Consider the following 11,505-nt stretch of genomic DNA (forward strand, 5'->3'; position numbering starts at 1 on the left):
ATATATTCAAACTTATGCTTATTACTCATTTTCACTAGATTTGATATGTGAATATACATGAGTAAATTTCATAAATAACATATGAACAAATAAAGTAAGGATGGACGAAAATTTTATGTTTACTTATTCATTCTCATTAATAAAAATTTACTGTATTTATTTTTAATACATGCATCATTAAAAAAAATTGGGGAATAATTGAATTAAAAAATAAAAGGAAAAAAAAAAAAACAGCAGCAGAAAGCAAATGAACATTCAAACTGATTTCACTCCTTAAAAATGGTCTCCACTTCCAAATTCTGTCCCCTCTTTCCTATTTATCTATACATACACTCACACACACATCAAAACCTTCCTCATTTCATTCACACACAAACACAAACACATCATATGCATCCATCTCCATGAGTTCTTGATCAATCTCCGAAGCTGATCACCTCAATTAGCTAATTCAAAGAAAGAGGCTTCAATCTTTCCCAAAAAGGGACATTTCTTGAAACCCAAAAATAGCATGGAAGATCTGCGTTTAGTGCTTCACGCTGCAACCTTCTGAAGAAACAAGACGCTACCTTTCGCCTTCGAACAACCCCACAGGTATATAGCCTTCCTCTTTTTCTGCCCTTTTGTTTTCAAAAATTGAAGGGTGGTGGAAGTTTCGAGACGCTTCAGACACAAGTTTTTTAGTAGAATCGGATGTTTACGCTTGTTTGCAAAGACACATGCGATTATCGTAAAAATTAAACAATTTTATGTATGGTGTGGTTAAGCGTGTGAGTTATTTATTTATTTATAAATTGATAGATAGATGATGAACACACACACGCATCCACACTGTAAGAGACGTGTTCCCTTGAATCTCATCTTGTGTGGGAATGGGATGCCATGGATCTTGAGAGAGAAAGTTGCCAACTTTACTCTATTTAGTGTTCACATATGTAGATTCATACCAACCAGATTTGGGATTTCACAGTTTGATCAAAGTAGTCTTCCCTTTTAAGGAAGAAAAGTGGTTTCTTGATATGAATTGATTCTTGTGATGATACTTGTTGTGGGGAGAAATCAAAGCTTTGTTTGTTTGGCTGAGTGAATCTTGATTTTTGTTGAAGTTATGATGGCGGTAACATCTGCTTGCAAGGACAAGATGGGGATGGATAATGGGAAGTATGTGAGGTACACCCCGGAGCAGGTGGATGCTTTGGAGAGGTTGTACCATGAGTGCCCGAAGCCGAGCTCGTTGCGCCGCCAGCAGCTGATCAGAGAGTGCCCTATCCTCTCCAACATCGAGCCTAAGCAGATCAAAGTTTGGTTCCAAAACAGAAGGTATGTATGTGTGTGTGATTCAATTTTTGATTAGACCATCAAAGTTCTTGATTAGTTAGTTATATTAATTTGTTCTTGTTTCTTGATATTAGATGTAGGGAAAAGCAGCGAAAAGAGGCGTCGCGCCTTCAAGCTGTGAACAGGAAATTGACAGCTATGAACAAGTTGTTGATGGAGGAGAATGATCGGCTGCAGAAACAAGTTTCTCATTTGGTGTACGAGAACAGTTTCTTCCGCCAACAAACTCAAAATGTAAAGAGCTTTCCTTTTGAATCCATTGATTAGATTCTCAAGTTGGTTGTACTATAGTATTGTAATAGGCCTCATTTCCATAGTTATGTTGATATAGTCGTGTCGATTGACAGGGAACGCTCGCCTCCACTGATAACAGTTGTGAATCGGTGGTGACAAGTGGTCAGCACCACTTAACTCCTCAAGATCCACCCAAGGATGCAAGTCCTGCAGGGTAAGGAATTCATCGCTCGTTTCCTTTCCTCGCTTTAGAAACAATGCTCGTTCGTTGCTTCAATTTAAAGGCTGTGTTTGCTTGTTTTCTAGACTGCTGTCCATTGCAGAGGAGACTTTAACAGAGTTTCTATCGAAGGCTACTGGAACCGCTGTGGAGTGGGTCCAAATGCCCGGGATGAAGGTATCGTTTCGTCCTAGTTTGGATGATCCAACATCTTAACTCATTTCTGATAGCTAATTTATTGTGGTTCCACTCTTTCTCGTTGGCAGCCTGGTCCGGATTCCATTGGAATCATCGCTATTTCTCATGGATGCAGTGGTGTAGCATCTCGTGCATGTGGCCTCGTGGGATTAGAACCCACTCGAGTGAGTTTATAAACAAACCATTTCTAACTGCAGTTTCTTTTTCGTTCAATTGAGTTATGTTTGATGTTGTATATTCTCGAATGCTTGATCAGGTGGCCGAGATCCTCAAAGATCGACCTTCATGGTACCGTGATTGTCGAGCTGTGGATGTGCTCAATGTGATGTCTACTGGAAATGGTGGAACAATTGAGCTGATGTATATGCAGGTAACAATTTTTAAAATCTCCTAAACTTTCTTGTTGTCTTTACTGAATACTTACGCACCTAATGATTCAGCTCTACGCGCCAACTACTCTCGCACCTGCTCGAGACTTCTGGATGCTACGCTACACTTCTGTGATGGAGGATGGCAGCCTTGTGGTATGTGCTAAACCTCTGCCCAAAAAAAGAAAATCAATATCTTCCCTTTCTGTTTATTTTCTTTCGGGTGAAGACTAAAATTTCGGGATCTGCATTTAAGGTGTGTGAAAGATCTCTGAACAACACTCAGAACGGCCCCAGCATGCCGCCTGTGCAGCATTTCGTACGAGCAGAGCTGCTTCCCAGCGGATACCTGATAAGGCCGTGTGAAGGGGGTGGATCCATCATTCACATAGTTGATCACATGGATTTAGAGGTATTTTATCTCCTATGCTGATTTGTACTGATGCTCGATTCTTAGGCTGATTTGAGCAACAGTTTCTGTGTATTCGATGTTTTTCTTTCAGCCTTGGAGTGTTCCTGAAGTGCTGCGCCCTCTTTACGAGTCATCGACTCTGCTTTCTCAGCGGACAACCTTGGCCGTAAGGATCGATTTTATTCTTCAACTTATGTTTCATGTTTTTCGCGGACAAGTATCTGTTCTCTCGCCTCTTTCTTAACAAAAAGTTATCCCTATTCGTCTCAGGCTTTGCGCCAGTTGAGGCAGATCTCTCAAGAAGTTTCTCAGCCCAATGTAACGGGATGGGGGAGACGACCTGCTGCTTTGCGTGCTCTTGGCCAAAGGCTGAGCAGAGGCTTCAACGAGGCGGTCAATGGCTTCACAGATGAAGGATGGTCGATGATAGAGAGTGACGGAATAGATGATGTTACCGTGCACGTAAACTCCTCCCCCGGGAAACTGATGGGAACGATTCTAACGTATGCAAATGGATTTCCGTCCATGAGCAACGCGATGCTATGTGCTAAGGCATCCATGCTGCTACAAGTAAGTTACATCTGAGATTCAATCTTTTACCAAAACCTTACTTAGAAACATTACTTTAAACGTCGTCTTCTTGCAGAACGTACCTCCGGCTATTCTGTTGAGGTTTCTAAGGGAGCACCGGTCTGAATGGGCTGACAGCGGCATTGATGCCTATTCGGTTGCTGCTGTCAAAACCGGGGCTTGCAGCATCCCCGTTTCTCGCGTTGGATGCTTCGGAGGGCAGGTGATCCTTCCCTTGGCTCACACCATTGAGAATGAAGAGGTTTGTTTCATTCAACATTTTGTGTTAGTTTATGTCTTGTTTTATATAGATTGTGTGTTTTTTAAATTAAATGTTGATTTCTTGTTTTGAAATAGTTCATGGAGGTGATTAGGCTTGAAAACATGGCTCAATATAGAGATGATGTGGTCATGCCTAGTGACATCTTCCTCTTGCAAGTCTGCAACGGCGTGGACGAGAGCGCTGTCGGGACTTGTGCGGAGCTCATCTTTGCTCCGATAGACGCCTCTTTCTCCGATGATGCTCCTCTCCTTCCATCCGGTTTCCGCATCATCCCTCTCGAGTCGAAATCTGTATGTTTGTTTGTTTCCTTTAGCATCTCGTAATCTATCCCTTTGTTGTTCAATCTCGTTCCATGCTAACCCCATTAGGGCCGGTCGGTCACGCAGGACGTCTCGAGTCCTAACCGTACGCTGGACCTTGCATCCACTCTGGAAGTCGGGCCCGCGGGGAGCAGAGCTAGCGGCGACCCAATGAGGAGCTCCGGGACCGCGAAATCTGTAATGACGATCGCATTTCAGTTTGCGTTCGAGATACATCTTCAAGAGAGTGTTGCGGCAATGGCGAGGCAGTACGTCCGCAGCATCATTGCATCCGTTCAACGAGTGGCGTTGGCGCTTTCGCCCTCCCGTCTCACCCCTCATGCTACTCTCCGTCCCCCTCCCGCCACACCGGAGGCACATACGCTCGCAGGCTGGATCTACCAAAGCTATAGGTATACAACTCAAAACACGTTTTAAATCCTAAATCTTAAGCCCTAAACTCGACGAGCAAAAATCACATTTTTCAAAGAATTCTTGACTTTATCAACTCTGTTTTCTTAGGTTTTTCTTGGGCGTAGAGCTACTCAAACCTGCAGCAGAAGGAAATGATTCTATTCTCAAAACACTCTGGCATCATTCTGATGCTGTACTATGTTGCTCACTAAAGGTAAGGCATCACCTACTTTATCCTCGTCTCGTTCAGCATCAGTGGTGTTCGTGTCATTATCGTGTCTAAACATCCCCATTTGCTTGCAGGCATTGCCGGTTTTCACATTCGCGAATCAAGCAGGGCTCGACATGCTCGAGACCACCCTAGTCGCACTACAAGACATGACTCTCGAGAAAATCTTCAACGATGATGGGAGGAAGACACTCTTCGCGGAGCTCCCTCAGATCATGCAACAGGTAAAAAAAGAAAAATACGTTACATTTTAAAAAATTTCACGTACTTTTCTTGATGCATTCGTACTTGCATTTCCCGTCTCTTCAAAACGTGTGTGGCTGCAGGGCTTCGCGTGCCTACAAGGGGGCATCTGTTTGTCGAGCATGGGGAGGCCGATCTCGTACGAACGAGCCGTGGCGTGGAAGGTTTTGAATGAAGAAGAAGATGCACACTGCCTCTGCTTCATGTTCTTAAACTGGTCGTTTGTTTGAGTCACAAAAACCATCACATTTTGACATCTTTGTAATGAGTTGTGACACCACTTCATGTTCAGACTCAACTTTTCTCTCTTTAATTTATTATTAACAGTATTAGTCTTGTAGTTTTAACACAATTTGGCCTTAATTTATGTTAATTCTCTGTTTTTTGAGTTTATATATGCAAATCTGTATAACTTGCTTTTCAATAATTTTAGGCGAATGATAAGTGCACTTTTATAATTACATTGTTTTACTCTGAAAATTTGATAAAATTTGATTTCAATACTTTGTAAGTGCATGTTGCAAGGACATTTAAGAGACGAAATAATAAGGGTTGCGACTATAACTTTTTTATGGAGTTTTCATTTTCTTTTCTAAATTTTATATTTACATTTTTATCAATACAATAATATTGATTTAAAATATCCAATCATTATTTAGTTTAATGAACTTTAATTTTTAATGAATTTCATATTTTAAATTTCATTATGCATTAATATTTTTCAATTTTTAATATGTAAATTAAGGATTTTATTTGTGCAAATTTTAAGCTTTAATCAATGTCATATTTTTAATTTAATTATTATATATAAGTAAATAAAATAATAAGAAATGAATATAAATTAAAAGGCTGAGACCCACACGTCAAAAACTATTGGACGGGACGCTGAAAGTAAATTTTCACCTAATTAAGTTACCTCAAACCAGACATTTCAATATCCTAAAATCCTAATCGATGAAAACTTTGGTAAATAAAGGATTAAAAAAAAAGCCAAGAATAGATATGAGTTTGTCAAGTGTTAGAGTCATGTTTATATCAATTTCTAATTTTGGGAAAACATATCACTATTAAAAAACAAACATCACCACTTGAGTGAGAGAGGTGTCTGATTTCTATTGGTCATAAATTCTCACAGCGACCCTTCCATTATAGAAGAATTGCCTTATCCCCTTTTTTCTTGAATGTGGAGAAACAACATTTGATGGAAACATAAGTGTGCATCATTACTTTGCCTTCTATATACATCGTGGCCACAAATATATGAATTGACACTTTTTTTGTTTCTTTCTAATAATTAATTTTTGATCATTTTCATTGCAGCAAAAGGCGATTCCGTCGCCTTGGCGGCCCCCACACTCCGGCCCGACATCATGTGAGGGGGTTCAATCAGAGTACGCAGTAGCCCGTTAAGAGGGAGGAGGCCTTAACCCACTTGCTGTCAGAAGCCCATCTCTCAAGGCCTCACACTTGTGCCTGAAAGATGGAAGTATTTTTTATTATTTTTATAAATGGTGTGAAGTCGATGATGCACATCTAAACCCAACATTAATTTTAGAAGGCTAACAACAATGTTTTTATTTCAAGAAATGTATATTTACTGATACTTTTAAGGGTACAAATAAAAATACTTTTAAAATATATGAAATCACATACAATTGGGGTTTGGACCTAAAGTTAGTACTAATATAATAAACATAAAGGTATATAATAATCTCGGAAGCTCACAGTTGTCACACTTTGTTAATTTGTTTGACAAAATAAAGTTATCTCTAGCTGTTTAATTTAGCATGCTTTGTTTGTTTGACAAAATATAATTGAGTGGTAAAAAAGTTTTCCACCAAGTCTTATTCACATTTAAATATCATACTAACACTATGTATGTTTCCTTTATCCAGAGTTTGAAGTAGTGAATTTTCCAATTGAATTTCGCCACACCAATTTCAAGAAAATCAAGTTATGATTATTTCTCACATCTTTTTACTTTGAATGTGGTCAAAAGTATAAAATTTTTTTGCAAAGCCCCTTTATATATTATAGTATGAAAGGAAAGTGGCTTTCATTAGAAATTTAAATATATTTTCTTGTTTGGGGTTGAATTTTCCTGACTTAGTTAGTCACCCCAATTTGTTCCCCACAAAAGCAAATATATTTACTTGGAAAATCGATTTTATTTTGTTACTTTGCATGTGTTTCAAAAGAGTAGTTGCATGATTGGTCCATATCAAATAGGCGTGCTCTCGGGCACCAAAAATATGTGTGCCAAAATAAACTTCAAATTGTCGGTTGACACATTTGGATTTTATATCCACACAATACAAAGAAAATATCACATTGTATTTAAATTTTAGACAATATATATATTATTCAATGGATGAGGTTTTATGTAATTTTTAAAAATTTAAATGAATTTTTAATAATATGAAGTGTACATCCTGCTGGGTAAAAATAGAGAGTGATGTTGTTGCATAAACACAAACAATAAACGACCCATTTCAAAAGCGAAGGAGAACATAAATGAATCGAAACACCACAATTTAACACATATGCTAAATGTTCATACAAACAATGCATCTTTTACTAGAGTTGATCATATTTGATAGGCGCATCTTCGTTTCCACACTGAGAATATTTGTGTTGATTTGTGGAAATATGTGTCAATCTAGGAGAGCATAATATTAAACACAAAACACCATGCATAGAATAAATTTGCAAAATATTGTGTATAATACTAGTATAATATTCTTAAACTTGATCTCAACATAACAACAAAATCTTCTAAAGAATATAAAGTTGGTATGATCAACAAGAGTTAATTAGAGTGCAGATGAGATTTGCTCCAAGATTTTCATGTTTAAGAAAGCAGTGGTTTGGCTGTAGAAACTATATTTAATAATAAATAGAGTAGTATAAATAGATGACAGTAAGTCAAAAAAGTACTGAAAATATAATGGTTGTCAACTAGGTCATAATTTATCCAGACAAAAAGGTTTTTCCTCTGACAAAAAATAAAGAAAAAGAAAAAGAAAAGATGATATGTAAGAGTAAATCCTCAGACAAAGATTCTTAATAACACTTTGTTCTATACATGTTTTTGGTCTTGTGCATGTCAAAGCCCAGGCACCAAATCTCTTATTATCAAAAAGTTATAATTCATTACTTATTTTTTACCCCCATTTTACTCAATTTTGAATTTATCTGGTTTTAAAATAGGAAAAAGCCCTTGATTGAAAGTGGGTTGGTATGCATGGATCAGGATTCCCATATAGCCTGCACGTGTGTGCCCAATCAAAAATTATCATTACACAAAATCTTGCGTAGAAAAATAATTACTACTATATATATTTGGAAATTAACCATGGGCTATATATCGAATACAAACGAAATATATTGGTTTTCAGTCTTCCATAGAAAAATTATATAAAGAAATTGAAGTAAATTATACGTTGAGATTGAGTAAATTGATGTTTCCACATGCACCACTTATTTTTATTGTTATTGAATAAATCAACTTTATAATATACACATGCATGGACACAATTAGGCATATCCTTATGTCTTTGCATTCTTATTTTGTTATTTAAAAAACTTCACCTATAACCATGGTGATGAATGATAGTAGTAGTATATTACTAGTAAAAATACATAATGATAAAATTTGAAAGAATTCTTCGATGAGCATATGAACTCCAGATTATTTTAATTGATATTACTCGTATTGGGCCATTGAATAATTTTTTGATGTGATGCAAACGAGTACTCAAACTAAAAATGGCTAGCTAGCAGTACAAAAGTAAATAACTCAAAATATAAACAACATAAAAAGTAATGAGCAAGCATTTTATCTAAAACAATTGCAGAAACAAGAAAACAAAAGCAAATGAGCAACACAGATCAAGACATTATTCGTCAATGCTCATCTACGAAAGAGTATTGGTATATATACAATTGGACATATAATAAAATCGTTTAAAATCATATAGTAAATTAAAACTCCTAACAAAACCAAGCTCACACACATGGTTTTTTTGATCTATCACCACATGACAAATATTGACTAATTTGATTTTAATTTTAAACTAAGCTAATTGCAAACCAATGGAAAATTTTATTTTATATGATCAAAAGAGAGAAGTGACGTTCTTCCAATATCTCTTCAACTCTTTTGATTAAAAGAGGAATTTCTTTTTTCCATATGAAATGAAAAAGGGCCTTTTTCAACGGAAAGAAGAAGAGAGTTGAAGAACTTTTGTGCATGGTCTCCAAGAAGTTATGATTGTAATTCTTTAATCTTTTGAGATGAAAGCAAATATATTTATTCTTTTACTATAATAAAAAGGGCCAAAAGAAACTTCATATTCATGACAGCAAATCTTAGCTGTTTGATCTTTTTCGTATGTCGGATTATTTATTTTTATATGCATAGACTCTTCTTTGGACAGAATCTTCGAGTTCTCATTGTGCAAAAGTAAGAGAAAAAGGGGGTTTCTTGTTTACAATTAACATTGTTGATTTGTTTCAGTCTGTAAAATAAAATTAAAAAATGTAATTTTTTTTATAAATTAATGAAAAAAACTAGGAAATGATTGTGTAGAACCATGATTAAATTTTAAAATGCAGAAAGAAAAAGTGAGTTGAAACACAAGAAAGCTAGAATTGGTTGGAAAGAGTTCTCACATTCGAAAAAATTTGGTTCTTTTGACTTAATTTGGGTAATTCTAGTTTCTGATTTTTGTTGCAATTCAATTTACAAATTAATATGAGACACAATTAGATCGAATAAAAAGTTATATTTTTATTAATAACTTTTAAATTCAACTATAATGTCATTGACATGCACGAATGACGTAACCATGCGATAATTTAAAGAACACTACAGTTTCTTGAATACCAAGCACACTGACTTCAAAAAATAGTTATAACTTATAAGGTTCAAACCTTAAAACAGAAAGGAAATAATAAAATGGAAATAGATAATAAAATTTGAAAATAACATGAAATCCAAAAATGGTATAATGATGTTTCTCCCTATAATTAACGACATTTGATGGTCAAAATCCATCATGCATTAGCACTTGTCCATTGTAAGAGCATGCACAACGGTGGACGCCGGCCCCGCGTCCGTCCGTGCCAGCGAGCAGGCGACGTGGCGACACGCGATTGGGCAACGGCATAGCCGTTGCCTTTGAATATTTTTTTTATTTAAAATTCGTTATTTAATTTTAAATAATGATAAAAATAAAAAAAAAATATTTTCCAAATCCCAAAAATATGGCCGTTTTTTTTGCCCGTTTTTCTGAATTTTTTGAATTTTTTTTTATTTTTTCCCCCAAAATCATCTATAAATACACACATTTATCATCCATTTATCACATCAAATCATCTCTCATTCATCTCTCATTCATAATTCTCATACAAACTATCAACACATTCATCCATCACTCAAAACCTCAAATGGATTTCGCTCATCTTATGGCGGAAGCGGAGCGCGAAGAACAAGAATACTACGAACAACACCGTGCCGCTTACGAAGCATATGTCGCGGTGAAATTCGGCAACGAGTAGTGGTTTTTTTAATTTTTAGTATTTTAATTATGTAATTTTTAGGATTTTAATTATGTCGTTTTTATTTTATTTGTCATTTGTAATATTATTTAGGTTTTTTAATGAATTTTAGTATTATGGAAATGTTTTTGTTTAATTGAATTTTAAATTAATTGTGCTCGTCCTTGCGGAAGAGCACAGCTGTGGGTGTTGTGCTCTTATCAGAGAGCAGGCAGAAAAAGTGGGCCCGGGCCCACAACCGTGCCGCTGGCAAGAGCACGGTTGTGGATGCTCTAATGTTGAGTCCGATTTACTAACTCATTTCACAATTTTGAGATTGTCGCTATTTGCAGGCAGTTGTATGTAGAATTCATTTGATAAGTTCATTATTCTTTACCATTTATAATTAGACCCATTTTGCGATTTTATATTTTTTTAAAATAAAGTTGATAATTTATTGGTACCATTTATTAATGCCACTTTCATCAATGTCTCTCACATGCATAGATTAAACATACATATGCGCTTAACTATGCTAAATTAAATAAAAAAATAAATGATATTCTTAATATGAATTAATTAATACAGTATTTTAAAAATTGTGTGGGCATGAGTACAAGTATAGATTAGAGAGACAAAAGTAGTTATGGACCATTTTTTTATAATATATAGTTTATTATTTAAATTATGTCTGTAGCCTAATTATGCTTAATCAATGGAGCCTTCTATGGGAGCAGCCCCTGTGGTTTCTCTCTTAATATTATTAATCATATGTTGTACGTAAAGTAATTATTACAACATCAACTGCGCAGTCTGTAACGTAATTGAAAAACATTATCAGAAATTATGATGTTCTAGCTCATTAATTATATCATGCAACGTATATATATAAATATATATATATTGATTTTATACTATATAATTAATAAATCAATAATTATTTGAATTATTAAACCCATTTGTTCACTATCATGATTCATGGCTACTTTATTTTTAAGCAATTAATTATGAACCATTTTGTGTAGCTCGACCTAACTATCATGAACTCTCAAAAATTTAAATGTATAGTAGATTGGTTTCAGAGAAGATTCATGAGATGAAATTAAGCTTTTTATTTAAATAATTATTATATTAATAGAAAATCTAATAAATAAAA

The 11,505-nt window shown here is 35.4% G+C and overlaps 1 protein-coding gene across 1 annotated transcript; it reads left to right on the plus strand.

The window, feature by feature from the left end:
- Window positions 1-264: 264 nt before the first annotated feature.
- Window positions 265-5,203, plus strand: LOC121784930 (homeobox-leucine zipper protein ATHB-8-like). The gene is made up of 17 exons (XM_042183205.1): window positions 265-594; window positions 1,107-1,320; window positions 1,413-1,572; window positions 1,686-1,786; window positions 1,879-1,969; window positions 2,059-2,154; window positions 2,247-2,360; window positions 2,431-2,514; window positions 2,615-2,770; window positions 2,862-2,936; window positions 3,041-3,340; window positions 3,417-3,602; window positions 3,698-3,913; window positions 4,010-4,335; window positions 4,445-4,550; window positions 4,640-4,789; window positions 4,892-5,203. The coding sequence occupies exons 2-17, from the start codon at window positions 1,109-1,111 to the stop codon at window positions 5,036-5,038; spliced, it is 2,520 nt and encodes an 839-aa protein (XP_042039139.1). The 5' UTR covers window positions 265-594; window positions 1,107-1,108; the 3' UTR covers window positions 5,039-5,203.
- Window positions 5,204-11,505: the final 6,302 nt, after the last annotated feature.

This window comes from Salvia splendens, chromosome 21 (assembly GCF_004379255.2).
Source record: "Salvia splendens isolate huo1 chromosome 21, SspV2, whole genome shotgun sequence".
Lineage (NCBI taxonomy): Eukaryota > Viridiplantae > Streptophyta > Magnoliopsida > Lamiales > Lamiaceae > Salvia > Salvia splendens.